Here is a 25595-nt window from a genome sequence, read left to right on the forward strand (position 1 = left end):
GGAAAGTTCAGACTCTTTCCCAACACTGGAAATGGGTCCGTTGGATTTGAAACAAGTGAATAAGGTTCATAATATATTCTCGACAAAAGTTTCCTAAGTGTTGGCCTCTGTAACCAGCTACTGGGCAGCATTTATAAAGTGGACACCAGGGGGTAGCAAAATCTCACTCTCCCAGTTCCCCAGCACTAATTACAAGGAAGCCAGAGAGTCTCCTTGACTTCAGGGCCCATAACCCAGTGGTGGAAATGAACTCCAGCTCCCTACCTCTAACTCTGCTGGGAACATTATCACTAAAGTTTGCTTGCCCTCGATTTTTTTTTTTTTCTTTGACACCATGGAGCAGAGGGATCTTCTTGTCTCCAAGAAGAATCAACAATTTCTCTTCTTTTCCAGACCCAGTGGAGTGGAGAAAGGATGGAGTTTAGCTTTCAGAGGTAGTGAAAGAAGAGCTCATCACCTAGGCGACGCCCTCCTCTCCAGCGGTTCCAACCACTGCCCAGAGGTTCCAGCCTCCTGGCCTCACAGGTGCTGCACCCACTGGCAGGACGTTTTCCAAACGTCAGCCCCCAACCGCAGTGGCCCATGCCTTCACGCCCCTCTCTGGGGACTATTTAGCTTTCCGATCTCCTCTCAAACTTCCACCCTTGGGGAGTGCCGCCCCCCACCCCCACCCCCTACAGGGCTTCCCTTTGCCCGCTCGCAGGAGGAACAAAAGCACCTCCCGTCTATGCCTAAGCCTCCCCTGCTCTCCTGGGAAACCCTAGCAGGGGCTTCATTTCACATCCAGACGCAGTGGAGAATGGGTGAGACTAGAACTTTCTTAACTAGACTACCCCTCTTTGTCTGCTGCGCCAGATAACCATCCTCACCGCCTTGAGCCCTAGCGACCTTGGGAGACTTGTATCGCCACCCCCATAAGAAGGAAGGGTCTTTCGAATCATGGGATCTGACTCGGGGAGAGGGGCGGGGTGTCTGATGCCTTCCCTCCGCCAGCCGAAAATGGAGAGACATGATGCAGAGGGGAAGGGGCAGGGAGGAAAGAATTCAGAAAACGTCTGCCAAAGTGCACACCCCTGCAGGAGGATTTGATCCGAAGACCCTGCTCCCCTTCCGTCACGATGTTCACCCCCACCCCCCACCCCAAGCCTTCCCAGCTCCCTAATTCCGCCTATCCCCCCCCCCCCCCGCCTCCGCCCTCCCCGGGCCGCACAGAGGAGCCCATTGTCGGAGCCAGAAGGCTCGAGGCCGAAGGAGATGGGAGGGAAAGAGGGCGGGCAAGCCCCTGGAGGGTGGAAGGAATCCCCTGATTTCCCTGCCCTCAGCTCCACCAGAGTCGGCAGGGGCCTGGGGGTCTTTTCCGAGCTCCAGGTGCTGCCGAAGTCTGGCAACCACGGGGAGTACAGGTTCCCGGGCGAGTTACAGACGGGAGGCGCCGGCCGCCAAAGGACCCCAGTCCTAGGCTAGGTACCCCAGAAAATTCACGCACGCCCCACCCTCTGGAGTGTCCCTTGCGGAAGCTAAACTGATCCCGCAGGGAGCGAGGCGGCGGTGGCAAAAGAGGGGCATCCTCGGCAAGGCGGGCGTCCGAGGGCCAGGGTCGGGGCTGCCCACTGGAGGGCGGGGCGGAGGAGGAAGCGCGTTGCGGGAGAGGGAGGCAGATCTGCTGGGGCGTCGGGGAAGCCGCGGAGAAGCTCCGCGCGGGAGAAGGAGTCCCGGCAGGGGGTCCGGCGCGGAGGCGGAGGCGGGCACTGAAAGGCGGGGCGGGGAGGGGCGGCCGTCTCGGCCCTCCCTGGCGGGGCCCCGCGGCCTGGGAGCCCGGGCGGGCCGATCCGCCACCGCGGCCGGAGCTGTCCCCCAGCCAGACCCGGCGAGACGCGAGCGGCGGGAGGGAGGCGGCGGCGCGCCCGGCCCCGCCCGCCCGAGCGTCGGACGCGGCCCCGCGCCGAGCCATGGTGAGTCCGGCGTCGCAGCCCCGGTGTCCCCCTCTGCCTTAGCGCAGCCCGCTCGGGGCCGCCAGCCCCCAGCCCAGTGCCTCCAGCGCCTGCCTTGGTCTGTCGAGCGCTTCTGGGACTCTCCTCCCGCCCATCCCCCCCTTCTTTTCTTTGGTCTGTCTGCCCCACTGTCTGGCTCTGTCCCCACCGGGTATTGCTCTCACTCTCTTTCTTCCCTTCTTCTCCGCCCCCTCCCCCATCCTCCCTTTGGTCGCTCCCCCAGTCCACACGCCTCCCTCCGCCCTCCTCTGTCCCGACCTGTGCCTTCCTTTGCAGGATCTTCCCTCCCCCTCCGGGTCCCAGCTCCTTACCCGCGGGAGACCCCTGCGGGTTGGTGCTGCAGTGGCCCTGGAAGGGGCCCGGCCTCGGGTCATGAGAACTGACCTGCCTGGAACCACCATTTTCCATCCCAGTCCCCAGCCCGGTGAGCTGGGCCCACCCATCCGGCCCTGGGGGACCGGCCACAGCTGTGGCTGGGCTGGGGCCAGGGACGTGGCCAAAGAGGGAAATTCCCGTGGAGAAAGACGGGTTGCTTCAAGATAGTGGACAGAGTGGGGAGGGGGCGTGACGCTGCCAGAGCAGACAAGAGATGGGGGCGTCTGGGGAGAGTGCCCCAGGGCTCTCGCTGCAGGGAACAGAAGCACTGTCTTAGAGTCCTCAGCTGCAGAGGGGAGGGAGCACTAGCGGGAGCTCCCCGCAGGAGGTAGGAGACTCTGGCAGCAGCAACTTAGGACACAGGAAGCAGGGTGGCACTATTAAGGGGGAGCCCCTACCAACAGGAGTGGACACTATTCTGGGAACTTTCACTCCAGAAGTTCTCTCAGAAGAATCATTCCAAGTAGTGAGCACTGCCAGAGAGAGCGCCCACTCCACTGCAGGGGGGTGGGAGGTACAAGGCTAAAGGGGCGCTCACTGCAAGAGTGGAGGAGGGGGGAGGCCCTGCCAGGGGGCGCTCACTGCAAGGAGGTGGGGGGAGGAGCACTACCGGGGCTGCTTCTCTACAGAAGGAAGGGCACCCCCTGGCAGGGAGGCTGGAGCAAGAAAAAAGAGGAACTGGGCCAGGGAGAGCTGACTCAGTCTCTCTGGTCTCCTTTTTGGTCCTGGCCGACTGGAGGCCCGGTCTCTGTGCTCCTGCCCGCCGCCTCCCACCCCAGACCCCTCCTCCCCTCCTGCCGCTGCAGTTTCCTGTGGCTGAGACTCTCGCTCAGCCATGAGCTCACCGCCCCTAATGGGTTGCAGCTGCCTCGCTGCTCCAGCTCTAGCTACCCCCTCCTGGCCTCCGATCGGACAGCCCACTTTGCCTCACCCCGCCACCCTCCACTCTCCCACCCTCCCACCTCCCCCCGCCCCTCTTTGCGCTAGCCGCTAGCCGGGTCCCCGGAACACTGGGGGGTCTGTCTGCTCGCCCACACACCTTGGGGCTGGGTCTCCGCGCTGACGCACTGAATGTCCGACTCCGGAGTGGCTGCCCTGGCTTCTCAGAGGGTCAGGACAGATGGGCAACTGGTAAAATATGCAGTTTTGTCTGAAGAGCAAAGACAAGACTGGGGGGAGGGTGGTCATAAAGAACTAGATGAACACGGCAGTGAGCATCCCCTTGCCCACTTAGAGCAAACAAATCTGATACAAAGAACTTCAAAGCCATCTTGAAAGAGAAATTAGTCTGCAAAGGAATATAGCCTGAGGAGTGGTTGTTTAGGGTACACATTGGAGAAAGATACCCATTGATTCACCTAGGGAGGCAAATTTAGAGAAAGCAGGGCTGAGTCTTTTGAGACAGTGGCTACAGGTGGAGTTGGTGGAGAGGTCCTACTGGAATCAGAAAATACATAACATCGAAGCCTCCTCCCTTCCCCACATGTCCCTTTTGTGACTATTTTCTCTTTCAGCTGTACCCACCCCGTTCTTTGTAACCCAATCCCACATGTGGGGAAGTGGGTGATACCTTTAGAGCCACTCTGAGAAGGAAGAGGTTGCTAGAAAGACGTCACAGACAGCCCTTTAGTCCTCCTTCTTCCCACCCAATGACCATCTCTAGGAGATGATTGTTCATGGATGGTGGCACCTCCACTTGAGATGGAGCTCCCCAGATGGTAGACCCTGTGAGGAGGGGCTTATAGGATGGCTGTGTGAAAGCTCTCCACCCTTCAGAACTCTCTCAGCCATCACTGAATCTTCTGGTGGCCCAGAGGCCTGCCTCTCCCTGAGGAGTCCCTATGCAATCGTCCCAACTCAAGAACCAGGAATGGCCCTGAGATCAGAGACATTCACCAAAAATTCTCCCTGGCCCTCCAAAGCCAACGTCTCAGAGCTCCAGTGTGGAATACACCACTAGTCCTGTGCACTCTGACTGATCCAGTCCCACCGGGGCCATCCCAGGCTCATTCAGCCACCATTTCCTGAGTGTCCTCTCTGAGCACATAATGTGTATGAGGTGGCCCCTGGGAGTCACTCCCAGCCCCATACCAGGAGCCATGCTCTCCAGGGATCTGCAGCCCGTCTTATCTCTCCCAGGAGCCCGAGCCAGTGGAAGACTGTGTGCAGAGCACGCTGGCCGCCCTGTATCCGCCCTTCGAGGCAACGGCCCCCACATTGTTGGGCCAGGTGTTCCAGGTGGTGGAGAGGACTTATCGGGAGGACGCGCTGAGGTACACGCTGGACTTCCTGGTGCCCGCCAAGCACCTGCTTGCCAAGGTCCAGCAGGAAGCCTGTGTGAGTGGCCCCTAAGACCCACTGTCTCGCCTCAGAGACTAGCCAGACTAATTTCCATCTACGCCAGCTCCCAACACTGATGGCCCCCAGAGGCACAGGCCACTCAGATACTAACGCACACAGATACTCATCTTCCCCACATATTGACCCCTAAAAAAAATATCAACTCCCACAGTCCCATCAGACCCAATTCCAGACATTTCCCCCCTCATATGGATTTCTCAAGATACTAACTCCCCCAAACAGGACTCAACAGAGATCCTTCACTTCTGCCGATATAAAGACTCCTAAGACTCCTAAGAGTCTCTGATCCCTCCAAGACAATGGCATCTGCTGACCATACCATATGTAATGACTCAGTTGTTACCCTCCCACGCATGGAACTCGTTTGCTAGAGAAGCTTCCTACTAGCAGAAAACTGAACAGTCCCAATCCTTTCCTCTGCTACATGACCATCCCTCCAGCTCCCCTGGGATTGTGACCTATCAGGCCAAAGGCCAGCCCTGCCTAGGGTGGTCCCATTCTAACTGCCTTCTCCTGCTGGCTTCATCAGCGGGGGCCTGAGCGTAGTCTCACCTCTCTCCCCAGGCCCAGTACAGCGGTTTCCTCTTCTTCCATGAGGGCTGGCCCCTCTGCCTGCACGAGCAGGTGGTGGTGCAGCTTGCAGCCCTGCCCTGGCAGCTGCTACGTCCAGGAGACTTCTACCTGCAAGTGGTGCCCTCAGCAGCCCAAGCACCCCGCCTGGCACTCAAGTGCCTGGCCCCAGGGGGCGGGCGGGTACAGGAGTTGCCTGTGCCCAATGAGGCCTGTGCCTACCTATTCACACCTGAGTGGCTACAAGGCATCAATAAGGACCGGCCAACAGGTCGCCTCAGTACTTGCCTACTATCTGCGCCCTCTGGCATTCAGCGGCTGCCCTGGGCAGAGCTCATCTGCCCACGATTTGTGCACAAAGGAGGCCTCATGGTTGGACATCGGCCAAGCACACTGCCCCCCGAGCTGCCCTCTGGACCCCCAGGGCTCCCCAGCCCTCCACTCCCTGAGGAGGCCCTGGGCACCCGGAGTCCTGGGGATGGGCACAATGCCCCCGCTGAAGGACCCGAGGGCGAGTACGTGGAGCTGCTGGAAGTGACACTGCCTGCGAGGGGGAGCCCCACAGATGCTGAGGGCTCCTCGGGCCTCTCCAGGACCCGGACGGTACCCACCCGAAAGGGTGCTGGAGGAAAGGGCCGGCACAGGAGACACCGGGCCTGGATGCACCAGAAGGGTCTGGGGGCCCGGGACCAGGATGGGGCACGCCCACCTGGTGAGGGAAGCAGCACTGGAGCCTCCCCCGGGTCTCCCCCTGCAGCTGAGGCTCTCCCAGAAGCGACAGCCCTAGAGGTATCTGAGTCTCCAGCAGAGACATTGGGGGAATCCTCTGAATCTTGCCCCCTGAGGCCAGGGGAGGTTGGGGGAGGAGCAGGCCAGGGGGCTGAAGGACCACCCGGCACCCCTCGGAGAACAGGCAAAGGAAACAGGAGAAAGAAACGTGCTGCAGGCAGAGGGGCTCTTAGCCGAGGAGGGGACAGTGCTCCACTGAGCCCTGGGGACAAGGAAGAGTCCAGCCATCAGGAAGTCCATGTCAGTCTGCCCCCGCCAAATGAGCAGGAGCTTCCAGGATGCAGCCCGGTTGAGGAGGAGCACAAAGGCTCAGAGAAGCCAGAGTCTGAGCTGAAAGAGGAGCTCGGACCAGCAGACAAAAAAGAGTCTCGGCCCCCAGAAGCCTGTGGACCTATAGAAGAGACGGCCAGAAAGAAGGAGCAGGAGGGCCCCAGCCTAGTATGCATGGCAGGTGAGATGGCACCAGAGCCGGTAAGGCAAGGGTCAGCCTAGGTTGGGCCAAGGGAGGGGGCTAGAGGAGGAGCTGGGAACCTGACAGCCAGAACCTTCCCCACCTCGGGCCCAACAGCTCTGCTTGTGTCTGTGCAGGACCCACAGGTCCAGAAGGGCTTCCATCAGACCCACCAACACCACCCTTGGAGGCTGTGCAGGAAATGAAAGGGGACAGTGTCCCAGAAGAGGCCTCTCCAGTCTCCATCTCTGATGACCCGGATGTAGCTTGGGACTTGATGGCATCTGGATTCCTTGTCCTGACTGGTCAGTGGGCATCAGTGTTAGGAGGGAAAGAGAAGCAACCAGGGTGGGCTGTCGAGGGAGGCAGGGTGGATGGGAGGCAGCCAAGGCCTGCCCCCAGCCAGGACAGCCTGTCCATTTTGTGTCCTCAGGAGGGATGGACCAGAGTGGGCGAGCTCTGCTGACCATTACCCCACCATGCCCTCCTGAAGAACCCCCACCCTCTCAAGACATGCTGAGCACTGCTCTTCATTACCTCCACTCATTGCTCAGGTAACCGAGGCCCAGCAGTGGCACCCTGGACATTAACCTCCCGGTCATGAGGACCCTGGCCTCCTTTCTTCTCAGAACACTGACTTCTTGACGTCTAGGATACCTAGTTCCTCACCCCTCACATTTTTAAGTCATTGACTGCTGACCTTGCTGACCTCTAACCTCCAGGATATCTTCATCAATCCTCAAAGTCAACATTGCTGACTTTCAATACCCTAAGGCACTACCTAGATTATCGGGGTATTGATTTACTCACTCAACAACTATTTACTAAGCCCCAAGAACCTAGTAGGCATCATGCTATGGACTGAAATTGAATTCACACCCTTCCAGAGCATTGAAGTCCTAATTTTTCAGACCATGATCCTATGATTTAGTAGCCATGTGAATACAGACTCCTGAATGCTAGATCACTGCCTCTTGGACACAAACTCACACTTTGGCCTTTTGCCCATTGCTTCCCAAAAGTACCAGGAACTAACTTCTCCTGAGAACTAGTAACAGTAAAGACAGACCCCGGGCCACTATCCCCTCAGTACACACACAGGTGCATACACACTGCCTCCTTGGCTCTTCTGCCCCCACAGGCCTGATCTCCAGATATTGGGGCTGTCCATCCTGCTGGACCTTCGAAAGGCACCCCCACTGCCTCCAGCACTCATTCCTGTTCTAAGTCAACTTCAGGTAACCAACCACCTCTTGACACAGGTATTTCTCCTGACCATAACCCTTCCCTGGTGGCCTGGAATGGCACCCAGTTGCCCACAGTTTAGGGCTATTCTTCTTTGCCCTTAGGACTCAGGAGACCCTCCTCTCATTCAGCGTCTGCTGCTTCTCACTCATGATGACCCTCTGACTGAATTCTATGGACTTCAGGTTTGAGCTCCTCACTCCCAACTAGTCCCCCTTAATAGTGGAGAGAGAAGAGCCCCAGGCTGGTCCCTGAACCCCTGGGTGGCCAGGCCAGAATCCCCTGCCTTCACATGTCTACAGGGCGCTGAGTTGGTGTCAGAAAGTGATCTGAAAAGAGTGGCCAAGCCAGAGGAGCTGCCGTGGGACTTGGGAGGTCACAGGGAACCCTCGCCCAGTTACTGGGTAGAGACACACCAGGTAAGCTTCACCACCCCTACCCAGGACACTGGGAGCCAGGAATGACCCAGGTCAGAAAATTCTGGGAGAGAGAGGGCAGATCTGAGACATGACCATGGGGTTGAGAAAAAGTGATTTCCTTTCCATTCAATTCAATAAGGTTGTTTTTTTTAATGTTTGTTTATTTTTGAGAGAGAGAGAGTATGTGAGCACAGAGGGGCAGAAAGAGAGGGGGAGACAGAGGATCCCAAGCAGGCTCTGTGCTGTCTGCACAGAGCCCGATTCACAGACTGTGAGATCATGACCTGAGCTGAAATCAAGAGTCGGACACTTACCAACTGAGCTACCCAGAGGCCCCTCAATTCAATAAGTATTTATGGCTCACAACCCATGATCAAAGTATTAAGCATGTACCATGGGCTACCAGTGACATGAGATGAGAGGAGTATGTTAAATGTTCTTTTTTTTTTTTAATGTTTATTTATTTTTGAGAGGGAGAAGGGCAGAGAGAGAGGGAAACACAGAATCTGAAGCAGGCTCTAGGCTCTGAGCTGTCGGCATAGAGCCTGATGCAGGGCTCGAACCCATGAACCATGAGATCGTGACCTGAGCTGAAGTCGATGTTTAACCGAATGAGCCAGTCAGACACCCCTGTTAAACAGGTTCTTAATGTGATATCAAGCAGCATATGATTTTTGATGGGACATAAGTAAGAAGCTATTGGAGAAGAGTGTAAGGTAGTTTTACTGGGGTTCTGGAACGAGCTGACAGTCATGAAGTCTGGTTCTAGTTCCATGTGACCTAGGACAAATTACTGTACCCCACTTCCAGAGATGGTACCCTTTCTGCACTTATTCCCTGCACCAACATCCAGGCCTCAGGGTCTTCAACCAAAAAATAGAGCAATTGTGATATAATCTCTGATTCTGTGAATCTAAGTGCTGTGAATATTCAAGAAAAGACAGGTGAACATGATCTGAGCTAAGTATGAAAGAGGGTTTGTAACATGGTCTCTAAACTATGCATCAAAGGGGATGTCAGTCTGAACAGGCAGAAAGGAGCATTTTATAGGGTGAACACCTAGCGCACAGAGGAAAAGGAGACTTACATTTACTACGCTGTATGCTGTACCAGTCCCATGCTAAGTGCTTACTTGGCATCATCTCTTTAAACCTCGCAAAATCCTGTGTGTCTTGTCCTCACTTTACAGTTGAGGAAACTGAGGTTCAGGGAGGTTTCTGGACCTGCTTAATGTCATACAGTTAGTAAACAACAAAGTCAGAAACTAACTGAGCATTGTCTCCGTAAGAGTCTCTGGGACTGCCCCACCTCCATCCCTGTGTGTGTGTTTCAGGAAGTGGCAAGGCTGTGCCTTCTGTGTCAAGGTGTGCTGTGCTCTGTGCGGCAAGCCATTGAGGAGCTGGAGGGAGCCGCAGAGCCAGAAGGAGAGGTAGGAAACGAGATGGGACAAAAGGGTTGGGATGGGGGCTCTCTAGTGGAACGCCAACATTCAACTGCTCCTTGCCCCCAGGAGGCTGTAGGAATGCTTGAGCCCCTACAGAAGGTGCTGGCAGATCCCCGACTGACGGAGCTGCAGAGGGATGGGGGAGCCATCCTGATGAGGCTGCGCTCCACCCATAGCAGCAAGTATGAGGGGGGGTGGGAGGGGGCGGGCGGGTGGACATGCGGGTGTGGAGACACAGCAGAGAGCTGTCAATAAACCTTAGCTGCCAGATAATTCTTACTGAGCAGGTATCTGGACAGGAGAGTATGCATTTCCACTTATTATAATTTTCACATAACATCCCTAGGTGCTAGTTATGATTACAAACGGATTTGGAGGATGACAAATGTTAAATGCCTTGGCCAAGATTAGTCAGTAATTCAGTCAGGATTCAAATCCAGGCCTGTAATCTGACCCACGATGCTGTGCTACATCTCATACTAAGATGCAAGGATGGAATGGGGTGGGGGCAGGGAAGGGTTGATAAGGGCAATAGTTCATTCTGCCCCTCTCCCCAGGCTGGAGGGCCCTGGCCCCGCTACACTGTACCAGGAGGTGGATGAAGCCATTCACCAGCTCGTGCGCCTCTCCAACCTGCATGTACAAGAGCAGGAGCGGAGGCAGCGTCTACACCGACTCCAGCAGGTGGGCCTGGACCCCCAGACCTCTCTTACTTGGCCCGGGAGCCTGGCCTCCAGCACTCCCTTTTCTGCTGACATTTATGGTTGATAGTGTTCTCCTAACCTCCTTCTTCTCACCCCACCCTGGAGGATGGTCTGGTCAGTGTGAGATTCAACAAGGGAGAGATAGCATCTAAGGACCAGCAAAGAAGAGAAGCCAGATCTCCCCCGCCCCACTGTCGATCTTTGATCAAGAATCCTTAGAGACTGTGAGATGCTTGGGTGCCCTAGGGGATTCTGGGAAGAGCTGATTGACTCTAGCGTGCCTATTAGCTTAAAATAATAAATGTCTCTTGGTACCAGCTCTTTAACTACACTTCTACCCAAGCTCCCTCAACTCTTTATACAATGTCTTCCCCAAACCTGAGGCTGGTAAGGTCCCAGCTTCCTCCACCTTGGAAGGAGAGGTCAATGGAAGATGCTAAGGCCTCTTATGTGGGGAAGATTCAGGGATAAGGCTGGCTTTTCTGAACATTCATTATTCTCCTGGGGTTAAGAGCCCCACAGGGATTATTCTAACATGTAGGGTATGGGGGTGGTTTGCAATCTGATTGTTCCCTCAGAGCTCCAGGCATGGTGAGTGAACACCTCATGGACCTGCATGTGGGCATCAGGGGAAGAGTCATCGCAGGGTCAATGTCAAAGTGGGGGACAGGGCTTTCTGTTTTCTGGGGTTTCCACATAGTGCCTTCCTCCATCCCAGTATCCAAAGGGTTGTGTCTCTTACTGTTTGTTTGTTTGCTTGCTTGTTAGCTGTTTCCCCATTTCAAAACCATTAGCACGCAGGATTTGGAGTCTAAAGTTCCCAGCTTGAGTTCTAGCTCTGTTAGGAATGAGATGTTGCACAGATCTTGAAGTGTCTCTGAGTTCTCAAGTCTGCATCTTTAGAATGGGGATGATAATGACACTGACCTCTCAAGGATGTTGGGATGACCACATGAATTCAACAAAGGACAGAGAAGTGTTTATGGTTGGGGTCTAATTATTAGGAACATTCTCAGACTTCTCCTCAGGCTGTCCTATGCCAGCTTCCAGCCTTTCTTCAGAAGAAAATATTACCATCCCTTTTTGGTTAAATATTCCAGAACTAATATGAGAGTCCTTAGATCGCCATAATAGGCAACTAGAGGTGGACACACGCACCCACATTCACACACACACACGCGTGCGTGCACTGTCTTGTCTCTCCAAGCCAGGCCCCTGGGACCCCTGCCCACTTGTCGTTGGACTCAGTGAATGTGAAACTTCTCCCAGCCCCCTCCATTATCCAGAGGATCCTCATCCACCTCAGGCACACACCAGCTTTATCTATGTCACCTGCAGACAGAGCCCTGGAGCCCTCATCCTCCTCCCTCAGTGCTCCTTGCCAGCCCAGCTTCCCCTTCTTCTTGTGCTTTACAAATGATCTCTCACTAGACCTTTGTGGGAACTACTACCAACCAATGTTACCGTTCCCACACTACAGCTGATATGAAATGGTTTACCCAGGGGTCCATGGATTAGGGTGGTGGGGTTGGAGCTGGATCTCAGCTCTCCTTCCCACCACATGGCCGCCTTCTCCCTCACGGCCCTGCTGTGCCCCCTTGTCTGTCTCAGGTGCTACAGTGGCTCTCAGGCCCTGGGGAGGAGCAGCTAGCAAGCTTTGCTGTGCCTGGGGACTCCCTGTCTGCCCTGCAAGAGACAGAGCTACAGTTCCGGGCTTTCAGCACTGAGGTTCAGGTGAGAAGGGGGAGAGGGGCAGGTGAGGAGAAGCACGCGGGGAAGGAGGGGCAGACTGACTAGGCCTGAGAATGGGGTCTGAGTTCAGCCTTCCTTCTTCAGGAGCGCCTGGCCCAGGCCCGGGAGGCCTTGGCCCTGGAGGAGGACACCACCTCCCAGAAGGTTCTGGATGTTTTTGAACAGCGGCTGGAGCAGGTTGAGAGTGGCCTCCATCGGGCCCTGCGGCTACAGCGCTTCTTCCAGCAGGTGTGTGCAGATCGTCTTCTGGGCCCACCATTGCCTGCCTTCTGCATGGAGAAGCTGATCAGGTAGTAGCTAAAAGCAGGGACTCAGGAGACCATCTCCTTTGATTCTTGGCTCTGCCACTTGCTGAGTGACCTGGGACAAGTTTCTAAACTTGAGCATGCCTCCATAGGCACCCACCTCACAGGGCTGCTGTGAGGACGACATAGGTAATATATAAAAGCACTTAGTACAGAGCCTGCCACTGATAAACACGGGGTAAGTATTGGCTCTTCTCACATCCAGGCCCCTCTGTCTCTGTACCAGCTTGGAGTGACATGGTTAGGCAGTGGTGCTGGGATAGTGAAGGGAGTGCTCTCAGAGGACTAAGAGGGTGACGGGCACTGGGAAGCCAGCGGCAAAAGAGGACAGGAGCTGTCATTGGGCAGCATGTGTAAGTGGCACAGAACCTCATTCTTTCTCTCCCCATTCCCGACCACCCACTTTGGCCTGGCAGGCACATGAATGGGTGAATGAAGGTTCTGCTCGGCTGGCAGGAGCGGGACCGGGTCGGGAGGCAGTGCTAGCAGCCCTGGCCCTGCGGCGGGCCCCGGAGCCGAGCGCCGGCACCTTCCAGGAGATGCGGGCCCTGGCCTTGGACCTGGGCAGCCCTGCAGCCCTGCGAGAATGGGGCCGCTGCCGGGCCCGCTGCCAAGAGCTGGAGAGGAGGATTCAGCAACACCTGGGAGAGGAGGCGAGTCCACAGGGCCACCGGCGACGACGGGCAGACAGCACCAGCAGCGGAGGGGCCTCCCGGGGCCCCCACAGCCCCTCGCCCAGCCTTAGCTCCCTGCTGCTCCCCAGCAGCCCTGGGCCACGTGCAGCCCCATCCCATTGCTCCCTGGCGCCCTGTGGGGAGGACTGTGAAGAGGAGGGCCCTGACTTGGCTCCAGAGGCAGAGGGCAGGTCTCCAAGGACCGTGCTGATCCGAGGCCTGGAAGTCACCAGTACTGAGGTGGTCGACAGGACGTGCTCACCCCGGGAACATGTGCTGCTGGGCCGAGCTGGAGGTCCAGACGGGCCCTGGGGAGTAGGCACCCCCCGGATGGAGCGCAAGCGAAGCATCAGGTGAGAGCCCAGGCCAATCAGTGCCCAAGAGGCAGGCCCAACGGCCCAGCAGGAAAAGACTGCGAAGTTATTGGAGGTGGTGACTCCCTCCCGTGCCCCCACCTCCTCTGACACTACTTCCTGTTGCTCCTGCAGCGCCCAGCAGCGTCTGGTGTCGGAGCTGATTGCCTGTGAGCAAGAGTATGTGGCCACCTTGAGTGAGCCAGTGCCACCTGGGCCTGAGCTGACTCCTGAACTGAGGGGCGCCTGGGCTGCCGCCCTGAGTACGCGGGAGAGGCTTCGCAGCTTCCACCGGACACATTTCCTACGGGAGCTTCAGGGCTGCGCCACCCACCCCCTGCGCATTGGGGCCTGCTTTCTTCGCCACGTGAGTGACCCCTCAAACTTCTTCCAGGTCCTCTCCCTTCTCATGCTTCAGCCCCATCCACTTGTCCCTCCTTCTCAGTATCCATTCCCCGCCACCTCCCAAAGTATGTGGTCCGAGACTCTGGGGCCCAGTCTTGTTCTCTGGGCCCCTCTGGATCTCCTTAGCCTGTGTCCCTGTCCTCAAGTGCAGCCTGGCCTTCACTCACTACATGGAAGCCGGTCGTTTCCTAGGCAGACCCAGTGGCCCGTCTCTCCTCTGCGCTGTAGTGAGGATGGGGAGGAGGAAAAGGAGAGGCTTGTCTCTCACCAGATAATGGCTTGTCTCTTCCCTTCTGGCACAGGGGGACCAGTTCAGCCTTTATGCCCAGTATGTGAAGCACCGACACAAACTGGAGAATGGTTTGGCTGCACTTGGCCCCCCAACCAAGGTAACCTTTGCTCCAGCCCTCATGAGAAGGAGAGGGGTCAAGAGTACCCAAACCATGCCACCCTCAAAGTCTCTCAGGGAAAGAAAGCTTTCCTGGATGTGCCCAGGAACATCACCTACTAATAAGCTCCCAGAATTGCTGAGGGTGGGACAAACACCAGCCTGGGAGCCAAGTGAGCATACATTTTTATCCTGAGGGACTTTGGGCAAGACTCTTGATTTCCTCTGGGTCTCTGTTTCTGCATCTGGTCAATGGGTACAATATACACTCTGTCTAACTCACAGAGTGCTCTGAGGATCAAAAGATTTTACATCAAAAGATACGAAAGTGATGTTAAAGTTAAAAGCCAGAGACTGTAAGGGATAATTTGTGTTCCTCTTTCATTCTCCTTCAAGATAGAGGATGATTGACTCTCCTGCAGGCCCCCTACCTGCTTTCTTCCTGGGGAAAGTTTTCATCTTACCTTTGGCTGTATCTGGGCTTCATCTACCCCTGAAAGCCTGGACTACCATCTACCTTCCCTACAGAACTCAGCCCCCACCCTCCTCATCCCTGTCTGTCTCCTCCCCAACTAGGGCTCCACAGAGAGTGGCCCTTACCTGCCCCGCGCCCTGCAGCAGCCCCTGGAGCAGCTTGCTCGGTATGGGCGGCTCCTGGAGGAGCTCCTAAGGGAAGCTGGGCCTGAACTGAGTTCTGAGCGCCAGGCTCTTGGGGCTGCTGTGCAGCTGCTCCGGGAACAGGAGACCCGTGGCAGAGACTTGCTGGCCGTGGAGGCAGTGCGTGGCTGCGAGGTAAGGCCGTGGCTCATCACTCCAGTTCAAACGGTCTAGCCTTGTGGCCTTAGATGCAGTGTGGCTGGTGACAAGAGAACTAGACTCAAGGTCAGAGGGCCCAGGCTCTAATTCCTAATCAGCTAGATGGCCTTGGTCAAGTCACTGAAATTCACTGGGCCTCAGTGTCCTCATCTATAAATAAAGAAGCTATGTCCTGCCTGACATCCCATGTGCTTTCCTGTTCCATTCCCAATTCTTCTCTTTCCTTATCTACTCTGTTCTTCCTCAACACCCAATACATACGTTATTCTCCCCTACCTAGTTTCTTTCTAGCCCAGAAGTTCCAGAATAGGTAGGGAACCTGCCTCCTATAGGATAGACCTCTTTCCCCTTCAATTCTTTGCTGATTCTCTTCCTGGGTCAGAATGGTGCTTTATCCCCAACGTTCAAAGATTTCCCCACTATAACCCTGTAACCACACTATGGGAGGGGGAGGCTATAACCCTACTATACAGCGTACCTTCTGTCTGGAAAGGCAGGGCTATGTTACTAGGTCAGGTGCACTGTGCGTGGTGACCATGGATGGATTCTAGGTCAAGGCCCTCACTGATTTCCTAACTCAGCCTGAGAACCAGTACATTAGGCCCCTTGCCCTATAAATCTCATTTTTACTCCCCACAAAATATACTCAAAGGGCTCCAAGGCCAATTATCTTTCCTTTTCCTTTCCCCAGACAGATCTGAAGGAGCAGGGACAGCTCCTGCACCGGGACCCCTTCACTGTCATCTGTGGTCGAAAGAAGTGCCTTCGCCATGTCTTTCTCTTTGAGCATCTCCTCCTGTTCAGCAAGCTCAAGGGCGCTGAGGGGGGGTCAGAGACCTTTGTTTACAAGCAGGCCTTTAAGGTACAATGCTGGAAAGGGGAGATTTGGAGAGGGATGGGACAAGAAGCCATGCTCTTCTTGAGAACTCAAGATGTTTTGGACATTCAACCCCAACCGAGGTTCAGAATCTGCATCATCTAAAACAGGCTTTGACCTTAATCAACCATCAGGTTAAGGTGTTGGGGGAGTGATAGCAACTCCTGTTACTGTCATTGGGGTTTTCCTTATCATTCATGTGGGACACTCATGAGGCATTCCAACCCAGAATGGAGGAGGACCTTTCCATTAAGAATATATGTTTTCTGAGTTAGGGGTGGTCCCTGGGGGTCAGGAGAGAGGACTCTATTATCTATCTATCTATCTATCTATCTATCTATATCTTGAGTTGATGGAACAAGTAGAACTGAACCCAAGATGAGGGAGGCCTTGCTTCAGGAAACAGCTTTGGTATTCAGATAAACATCGGTAGAGACCTCTAATCCTAGGGGCACCTGGCTGGCTCAGTCAATAGAGCATACACCTCTTGATCTTGGGGTTGTGAGTTCAAGCACCACATTGGGTGTAGAGATTACTTAAAAATAAAATATCTAGGGGATGTCTGGGTGGCTGAGTCAGTTAAGCACCTGACTCTTGTTTTCAGTTCAGGTCACAATCTCACAGTTTGAGGGATGGAGCCCCACGTTAGGCTCTGTGCTGACAACGTGAAGCCTACTTAAGACTCCCCTCCCCCACACATGCACGTTCTCTCTCTCTCTCTCTCTCTCTCTCTCTCTCCCTCCCTCCCTCTCTCTCAAAATAAATATTTAAAATAAAATAAAATAAAATAAAATAAAATAAAATAAAATAAAATAAAATAGACCTAGAGGCCTAGGTCAGGCAGTGCGGCATGATTCTAAGGGTTTCTAAACTTTCCTCCCCTACGTTCGTTCCAGCTCTTTAGGGGCGAGTACAGTATAGGGAAAAAAGCCTAGGTTCGGAATAATGTAGACATGGGTTTGAACCCTCTTTCTCTGCTAAGCTGTGATAAACCCTTGGGCAAGCTGCTGCCTGTCTCTGGGCATTCCCCGTCTGTAAATTATGGTTGTTAGGAAGCCTACATGTAGAGCACTTGGCATATGGTAGGTGTTGAGCAAACATTTACTGAACATCCACCAGATGCCAAGCTAAGTGTAGTGCTTTTCCATGTGGTACCATCTAGCCAGGATTCACTCTGTCTTCACCCACTCTCCTCCGCTCTTTCTCAGACTGCTGACATGGGGCTAACAGAAAACATCGGTGACAGCGGCCTCTGCTTTGAGTTGTGGTTTCGGCGGCGGCGTGCACGAGAGGCATACACTCTGCAGGCAGCCTCACCAGAGATCAAACTCAAGTGGACCAGTTCTATTGCCCAGCTGCTGTGGAGACAAGCAGCCCACAACAAGGGTACCGGGCAGGGCCAGGGGAGGGTGTGCTTGGGGTCAAGGTTATGGCAGGTTAGCCAGAGCATGTGGAGACCACTTGGGAAACAGGGTGTGGGATGGAGAAAGAATGACTTCGGAGATGATTCAAGATCTGACTTGAGAGAGATTGCTGACATAGAAATTAGTGTAAGGTGTACCAAAAGGAAAGAGGAAGCTACCAATTTCAGGAAAGCAAGAGCAAATGGCGGGGCAAAAGGGAATGAGGGACAGCTCACTGGACCTAGGGTCCAGAATGTACTTGCTGGGTGACCTAGACCAGTACGTGTGTTTCTTTTTGGGGTTTTTTGGCTGGATTTTTGTTTATAATTCTCTGAACCTCATTCCACTCATCTGAAAAATGGAAAGTAACAGCTACATTTTAGTGTGATAGGCCCGATTAAATAAGGTGATATATATGGATACACTTGGTAAACTATAAATGTATGTAAAAATGAGGGGTTTGCTCTTAATGTCCACAATAAAGGGCAGAAGGTGAGTATTAGAAGGTGGGTGGGTGGAATGCCAAATAGGCAGACTGCAACAAATAAGATACAAGAGACGGATGTCTGAGGAGGAAGTCTAGGACCACCATCACCATCCGTGTAGTAACAGTCGACAGCAAGAGTAATAGGAGATACCAGATGAATGAGAATTGGCAAGGAGCAAAAGAAGTGTCTCCCATTCCACTGCTAGGGCTTGGAGCGAAGAGGGGCTGAAGGAGGTTGGTAACAGGGTCTCTGTTCCCTAGAGCTCCGAGTGCAGCAGATGGTCTCCATGGGCATTGGGAATAAACCCTTCCTGGACATCAAAGCCCTTGGGGAGCGGACGCTGAGTGCCTTGCTCACTGGAAGAGGTGAGGGCCAGAGTGCTGGGGGGGGGTGGCCCCCAGAAGTCAAGACCTTGAGAGTGAGGGCACAGTGGGGAGGCATGGTGGAAAAGTAAGGAAGGGTAATGAGTGGACATGTCCTCCCAGAAATTGTGGGACTGACTGGGAGGCCCTCTATGAGACTGAGGGTCACTTCAGAGAGCCGGGAGGGCTTTCCCACACCACCACCCCACCACCACCCCCCCTCTCTGCAGCCGCCCGCACCCGGGCTTCCGTGGCCGTGTCATCCTTTGAGCATGCCGGCCCTTCCCTTCCCGGCCTCTCACCGGGAGCCTGCTCCCTGCCTGCCCGCGTCGAGGAGGAGGCCTGGGATCTGGACGTCAAGCAAATTTCCCTGGGTGAGGCACCTCTCAAGGGGTGGCTCTCAACAGCTGGGTCATCGTGGTGATATTCAGGCTGCTTGCTGCTAAGCAATTCCTTTTTCTAGCCAAGTAGCCCAGTTGCCATGACAACTATGTACAGCTTCCCCATTGCTAAAAGAGCTTTCCATTTGGTTGCTAGGGTAATGCTTACAGCAGCCTGTTGCTAAGAAGCACTTCCTCTGTACCTCTCTCTCTAGCTCTCCTTGAGTTTCTATGGAAACTGCTCAGCTTCCTGTTGTACCCTCCTGGTTCACCACGGCAATCCTTATAGTTTCCTGTCGCTTCTTCCCTGGTTGCTCTAATGATGCTGCTGACAATTTCCTGCCTCTTGGTAGGGGGGTTCTCTTGCAAATGGATTGCTATGGTGACTCACAGCTTCCTGTTGCTATGGAGCTTTTTCTTCCCTGATGGAGCAGCTTGGTTGCTTAAGGTAATCTAGAGGGGTTCTATACCCTGCTCTCACCCTAGCTTCCCCTCCAGCCCCAGAAACACTTGACTCTTCTGGAGATGTGTCCCCAGGACCAAGAAACAGCCCCAGCCTGCAACCCCCCCACCCTGGGAGCAGCACTCCCACTCTGGCCAGTGGAGGGATCTTAGGGCTGTCCCGGCAGGTAAGTCCCTGCGTTAGGGCTGGGAATGGGGTGATCTCTTCAGCCACTTTCTGGGTGGGATATTCTGATCATTCAACCCACGGGGGCAGTGGGAACCAATGAGCCTGTGCACCCAGCAAGACCGCAGGTTGTATATATTGTCCAGTCTGCCTTCCTCCTCTCCCACAGGCTTGGCTGAGAGGCATCAAGGTTAGAAGTAAAAAGGAATCTTAAGTAAAGAGCATAGGGGGCACCTGGCTGGCTCAGTCAGTTAAAAGTCCGACTCTTGACTTCAGTTCGGATCATGGAGCCTGCTTGGGATTCTCTCTCTGTCTCCCTCTGCCACTCCCCCACTCATGCTGTCTCTCAGGATAAATAAGTAAACTTGATTAAAAAAGTAAACTTAATTAAAAAAAAAAAAGGAGCATAGTGCAGGAGTGGATGGAAAGGGGGTAATGCCAACAGCATTTGGACTTGGATTAAATCAGCAAAATTCAGGAACTTTGAGGAGGAGGACAGAGAGGTGAATTGGCAGGCTTAGGAGATGGGGAGGAGTATAGAAAAGAGGACGTTTCCTTAGCCTTTAAGTTCACTGCACTTCCTCTCCTTGCAGAGTCATGCCCGAGCCCTGAGCGACCCCACTACACCTCTGTGACCTGGGTGAGTCCGTACCCCTTCACTACATCCAGCATGCCTTCCCTTTTGTGCGTGCTGCCCTCCTCCTGGCTGCTTGGAAGTCAGCTTCTCCCCTCTCCCAACCTATCTCCCTCTTCTCTCCTGGCTTCTAGAGAAGACGGAGAACTTGGCTCCAGCCTCCCTCTCAGCACATTTTGGGCTGGGATGGCAGTGGGACATAGTGGAGGACTGGAAGGGCACTGAATGCTTCCTTTCCTCTGCTTCCTGGACAGAGAGGAGGTCCAAGGACCGGCGTGTTTCCCTGCTGCTGTCTCTAGCGCTCTCCAGCCGAGTGCCTTCCTGCAGGAACCAGAGTGACCACACTTGCTTGCCTTCATACTCCGGAGGTGGAGTATGATCCCTCATCCAGTCCTGCCCCATCCTGGGCTGCTGCATACTCCCAGGACACGGCTCCTTGTTAGCCTGAGTTCTCCCCTTCGTCCCATCCCACCCCGACTCTCCCTGAGAACACTCATCTCTGCCAGGTCAGCTGTTGTTCCTGGTGACTCCATTCTGGGGTGTCACAGGAAACAGAGCTATGCAAACCATTATGGGAGGGTGGGGTGGGGAACTGCAAACTTTATACATGTAATTACTGTTATTATAATACTATTGTTATATTAAATGTATTTACTCACGCTTTGTCTCAGCAGAGCTAGAGCAGACCTCTGCGTTGAGGTGATCCTGCTAACTTGAGCGCTTCCCCTTCCCCAACCACTAACTAGAACACAGAAAATAAAACCAAGGCTTCGAGGTACCCAGTACCCGTACAGGCCCTGGGTGTAGGAGAATGTGCTTCTTCACAGTGGCGCCTAGAGGCTCAGTGCACCCTTTGAAGTTTCTCCTCTCTCACTGCACCTACTTCTTGAGGCTGAGCTGGTCACAGTCAAGCTGGGATCCAGCACAGTCCAGCAGTTCTCAAAATGAGGTACTTAGACCACAGTGCATCAGAATCTCCTAGGCTACTTGTTAAATGCTAATTCCTGGCCCTGCCCCAGAGTTGCTGAAGCCAAAAGTCTGAGGGTAAAGCCCAAGATTCCTCATTTCTCATTAAGCTCTTTGGGTGTGATTACTAAGTGCCTGAAGTGAATTATTTCTGAACAAAATGGCTGAAGGAGGACAGGACATAGGCAGACAGACACAGTGCCCTGTGCCTCAAGACACCTGTTTATTGGGGACACAACTCTGCGACAGGGATGACAGTAATCGTACCAAAAATAGCGACGTCTACAGGGCCCCTGAAGGGGCTAGAAGGGTACAGTGCCCCCCACCCCCACCCATTGTACAAAAATAAACTCTCACGCCTATGGACCAGCAAAGACTGGCAGAGCGGCTCCTCAACAGGGACACAGCCCTCTGCCAGCCCTGGGACCCCGTTCTTTGATCCTCACCCCTGCCACTTCTAAGGCACTGTGACTCCCCTGGGCTGGGTGGGTAGCGCCCGCCCACCCTCCTACGCCCTCCACCCCCTCCACCTCTGGTCCGCCTGGGGCTGGGATATGGGTCCCACGCTGCCCCCTGCTGGCTGCTCTACCCAACTACCTCTAGCGCTCCCCCGCTCCCGCGGGGTAAGCTCACTAAACTAACCGCCCCTAAGAGGGCTCCCTACCGTTCCTGTCCCCCCAGCCCCGCCTCTCCTGATCTCGACAGCCCGGGGCCCTCCTCCCCTTCCTGCGGAGGACTGGGAGGGGTCTCTCCCGACTGTACAGGGGTGTAGGACGGGGACGCATCGGCCTGGGGCGGCCTGCGGCCCCGAGCCCTGCGGCTGTGGTGCACTTGCAGGTGCAAGGCCATGAGCTCAGGCGCTCCAGTGGCGAAGGGGCAGAAGAGGCATCGGTGGAGGGCACCCCCCGGCCCAGCCTCGCCTCCTGGCCCCGCCCGCAGGGACAGGTCCAGGGGTTCGGCCTCACCGCCTCGCCCGTTGCGCAGGGTCCTCCCGGGGCTGGCAGGCTTCCGACGGGACCCCGGCGCAGCGCTCGAAGGGGGCCGGGGGTTCGCCGCGCCCTCCACCCAGGTCGCAGGCTGCGGAGCCGTCTTGGCTCCCGACGGCTGTGCGGAACCCCGCTGGGAAGGGGGCGGTGGCTCCGGGGGCGGTCCGGGGCCTGCTCCGCTTCTCTGCTCTCGGTGGTGGCGCTGCAGGTGATACTTGAGCGAGCCGGATTGGGTGCCCGCGTAGTCGCAGTGCGGACACTTGTAGGGGCGCTCGCCTGGAGAAACGGGTGGGACAGGGTCACAGAGGCACAATCACCGCTCACCCCCACCCACATTTCGCTCTAGGTACAGACCCCTCTGGACCAGAAGAAGAAAAAACAAAAACAAAAAAAACACTGCCACCCCACCCCCTCTGATTTAACAAAGCAGCAAGCGGATCTGGTACCCCTCTCATCTCTCTTCCTGCCCTCCAATCCCCTCCCCACCCCAGAGACTGGTCCCCTCACCTGTGTGCACTCGCAGGTGCACTTTAAGGTGATGCGCTGAGCGGAAAGATTTTCCACAGAAGGGGCAATCCTTTCCTGTGGCTCCCCGGCCCCCTTCAGGCCGGGACCCTCCAACTAACAGCCCATTCTCTTCTGCAATACACACATTAAGGAAGTCAGAATGGCCCTTTGCCCTAACCCTATCGGGGCCATGTGTCCCCACACCCACCCTTTAGGATTCCTTCCCCTCCAGGCCCAGAAGCAAACAGTACATTTGAGGGAACCTGAGGGGGTGGATTTGTTGTGAGTGGTGCTGTGCCTGTGAAAAGTGGCCTCCAGGAGCGAAAAAAAATGGAGAATTAAGAGACAGGTCTTTTTAAAAGGAGGGGACAGGAGGGCAGCGGTGGCATCAGAGTGGGCCCAGGGTGTGGAAACCTTGGAGAGAAAAGACCCCTTACATACCCTGCGTGGCGGTGGACCTTGCTTGGGTCCCCGCGGCAGGCGCAGAGTGCCCTGGCCCCTCGCCTGGGCGGGGATGCAGTGAAGCCAGAGGGCCCAACGCCCTGCTCCGGGCCCAGGTCTCCTCCTCCGCCTCCACCACCTCCTCTTCCTCCTCTGGCTCCTCGGCGCGATGCCGGCGAGCCCGGGCCGGGAGAGTGGAGGGCAGTGGGCGGAAGCCTCCGAAGCTGCGGCCAGCCCCAGGCTCAGCGCCCTCACCATTGGGCCGGGCCTCGCCAGCTCGCAGGCTCAGATAGCCCAGGAGACTCGGAGGCTCACGGCGCTCTGCCGGAGTGGGTGCTGGGGCCAAGAGGAGCGCGGGGCCCAGTGGCTCATAGGCCAGCAGGCCCAGGTCAGGAGGCTGAGGGGCCCGGGCCGCCCCGGAACCAGGACCCGGGGCACGCAACGGGCCCAGCTTGCTGGCGTGCACCTTCATGTGGTTCTTAAGGAACCAGGGCTCCTTGAAGCAGCGGCCACACACGGGACACGCGTGATCGAAGGAGGCCTTGTGCTTGCGCATGTGGCCCTTGAGAAACCAGGACTGCGTAAAGCTCTGGCCACACACTTGACAGCGGAACTCCGGGGGTGCTGGGGGGTCCTCGGGAGCAGCAGGAGCGGGGACGGGAGCTGTCTCACGTTCGGGCTCCGGCTCAGACTCTGGGACCGATCTGGGTTCAGGTTGGGGTGGAGGCTGAGGCTGGGGCGCAGCCGAGGAGGCCGCCAGGGGGCGCTCAGGAGCTCCGTGGGCCGTCAGGCTGTGATGCAGCAGCTCCTCCTCCTGGCTGGAGCCAAAACTGCACAGGCCGCACTTCCAGGGCCTGTGCAGGATGTGCAGGTGGCGTTCGCGCTCCGCCGCGGTGCGAAACTTGCCTTTGCAGAAAGGGCAACGGAAAGTGGACGACGAAGGAGCCTGGGGCCGCGACAGGCCTTCGGTGGCAGGGGTGGACTGCATGCCCCCTGAACTTCGGGCTCTCCCCAGCCGGGCCTCGCGCAGTAGCGCACGCTCCTCCAACTCCAGCAACAGGCGTGCGGCCGGGCTACGCGGGCGCTCGGGCTGGTGCGTGCGCAGGTGAGAGCGCAGCAGGGCCCGCTGCGCTGCGCGGTGGCCACAGTGCGGGCACTGGAAGGCCTGGGCGCCCGGGTGCGCCCGCAGGTGCAAAGCCAGGATAGAGTTGAAGCGGAAGCGCTTCCCGCATACAGGGCAGGGGAAGCGCCTTTCGCCTGCGCGACTCTCGGACCAGCCCACTGCTCCCATCCCTGGAGACCCGGCGCTCACGCCTGGCCCGTTGGAGTAGCGCTGCAGATCCAGTTCGCCGTCGAATGCTGGCGGCGAGGGCGCTAAGTGGCCGCCCGGGGCACGGGGACGTGAGCCCTGTGAAAAAAGATGGTAACAGTGCAAGGGGTGGAGAAGGGAGAGCTGTGGGAAAAGCAAGGGCGCAGAAGGCCAGAAGAACACCCGAGGGAGGGTGGGTTGGGGCCTGAATCAAGAACACCAAGTGCCCTTCCCACTCACCGTGGGGGAGGTGGGATGTGAATGGGAATTGAGCTGTTGGGGCCACAGACATAACTTCTAATAATGGGAGGTCAGAGAGAGAGAGAAACAGGGAGGGGGAGGAGTATAGTTGTAAGTACTTGCAGGTTCAAGCCAGAGCTTCTTCACTCACCTCCATGGACCCCCTTCACATTCTTTGGTTCTTGGGAGTGCAGGGAAGAGGAGGAGGAAAAGCTGCTAGTGAAGGCAACAGGTGCTGAAGAGCTAAAGCAAGGGAGACAGATTTGGAGGAAAAGATGAGCCCTGGTTTTCAGCAGTGGAAAGAGGCACCCCCAACCCCATACTCTTAGCACTCTTAGCTGAAACCTATCCCTTCATTCTCCTTCCTTGTATCCTGAGACAGGAGGGGACTACTATCTTCAAAACTTGTACTCCTTGATTTGCCCAGCCCACAGGCTCCCTGATAACCCAGCTGTCTTCCCCCAAATTATTCATTTTACATGCTTAGTCCAAACCACCACCACCACCTCTGCCACTAACCACCACCACCACCACCACCACCACCAACTACCACCACCATCACCACCCCCTGGTGGTGGAAACCATCACAATACACCCCTCTCTCATTTAAGTCGGGCTATACAGCTTGATGAGCAAATGGGGTGGGCCTGCCATACTCCCCAGTTATCCAAGTGGGACTAGTTGCTCTCAGACCCCTAACTGACCAGCCAGCCAAACAACCTTCCATACTCCACAGTCCTTCCTTCTGCCCTTATCCTGTCTTTTCCCCCTCATTCTCCCTCCCTCCGCCTGGATTCCTGATCCATTCATTTCCATTCATTACAGAGACTCATTCATGCATGGGAGAGAAACACCTCCCAGCAGCAGAGAGTCTGGAGACAGACAGAGGGGGAGGGGCATGAAGGGGGAGAGAGCCAGAGGGAGAGGGAATGAAGAGAGAGTTGGGGGAGGAGTGGAAGTTAAGGGGCTCTGCTGGCCTGGGGAAGGGGTTAAAAACTGCAAATACCGGATAGGATTCATCCCCGTGTTTCAAACCTTGGAGCCTGCAGTTTGATGGGGCATCTCAGCCCCTTTGTCCAGGGCTGTTCCGAGGCAGGCTTTCCTCCTCTCTGCAGGGGAGAGGCTCCCTCACACAAGAGGAGGATTACACTGGCTCTGAGCTCAAGAGGCTGGAGTGAGGGACGGGGGGCGGGGCTGGGCCATCTGCACAGATAGGGGCTCAGCACATGCTCTGAGCAGGAAAGGGTTAAAATTCTCCAGGCTGAAATTCCCTGGGCCTGGGATGTGCAGAGCTCCAGTTCTGAGGAAGGAGAAGAGCACTGAGAAGATGGG

At 55.8% G+C, this 25595-nt stretch overlaps 2 protein-coding genes across 10 annotated transcripts in view; one reads left to right on the plus strand and one right to left on the minus strand.

The window, feature by feature from the left end:
• Positions 1-1774: 1774 nt before the first annotated feature.
• On the plus strand, positions 1775-20500 carry ARHGEF40 (Rho guanine nucleotide exchange factor 40). Of its 6 annotated transcripts, none has more exons than XM_040476552.1 (24): positions 1775-1952; positions 4506-4703; positions 5292-6537; positions 6675-6842; positions 6971-7091; positions 7679-7775; positions 7887-7967; positions 8085-8201; positions 9535-9630; positions 9712-9827; positions 10203-10329; positions 11961-12083; positions 12186-12329; positions 12823-13433; positions 13569-13800; positions 14141-14227; positions 14803-15018; positions 15734-15904; positions 17128-17305; positions 18071-18175; positions 18403-18546; positions 19039-19181; positions 19774-19820; positions 20069-20500. In XM_040476552.1, the coding sequence occupies exons 1-23, from the start codon at positions 1950-1952 to the stop codon at positions 19813-19815; spliced, it is 4566 nt and encodes a 1521-aa protein (XP_040332486.1). In that variant the 5' UTR covers positions 1775-1949; the 3' UTR covers positions 19816-19820; positions 20069-20500. The 6 variants fall into 6 exon arrangements, 5 of the variants coding, with proteins under 5 accessions (XP_040332486.1, XP_040332485.1, XP_040332484.1 ...); XM_040476551.1 differs by lacking the exon at positions 1775-1952 and adding an exon at positions 2994-3476 and having other exon boundaries at positions 19051-19181; XM_040476550.1 differs by lacking the exons at positions 1775-1952; positions 20069-20500 and adding an exon at positions 19949-20061.
• A 462-nt stretch (positions 20501-20962) lies between these two features.
• Positions 20963-25595, minus strand: part of ZNF219 (zinc finger protein 219) — a 14091-nt gene continuing 9458 nt past the window's right edge. Inside the window, exons 1-5 of one of the 4 annotated variants that reach the window (XM_040476557.1) lie at positions 25299-25589; positions 24415-24506; positions 22715-24122; positions 22274-22405; positions 20963-22042 (exon numbers count right to left, since the gene is read on the minus strand). In XM_040476557.1, coding sequence (XP_040332491.1) covers positions 21441-22042; positions 22274-22405; positions 22715-24122; positions 24415-24420 — 2148 coding nt within the window. In that variant the 5' untranslated portion in view covers positions 24421-24506; positions 25299-25589 and the 3' untranslated portion in view covers positions 20963-21440. Of the gene's footprint in view, positions 22043-22273; positions 22406-22714; positions 24123-24414; positions 24773-25269; positions 25590-25595 lie in introns of those variants that run through there. The other 3 variants (XM_040476555.1, XM_040476556.1, XM_040476558.1) reach the window with 3 other exon arrangements.

The sequence above is a fragment of the Herpailurus yagouaroundi genome, unplaced genomic scaffold, assembly GCF_014898765.1.
Source record: "Herpailurus yagouaroundi ecotype Mexico unplaced genomic scaffold, PumYag 141, whole genome shotgun sequence".
NCBI lineage: Eukaryota > Metazoa > Chordata > Mammalia > Carnivora > Felidae > Herpailurus > Herpailurus yagouaroundi.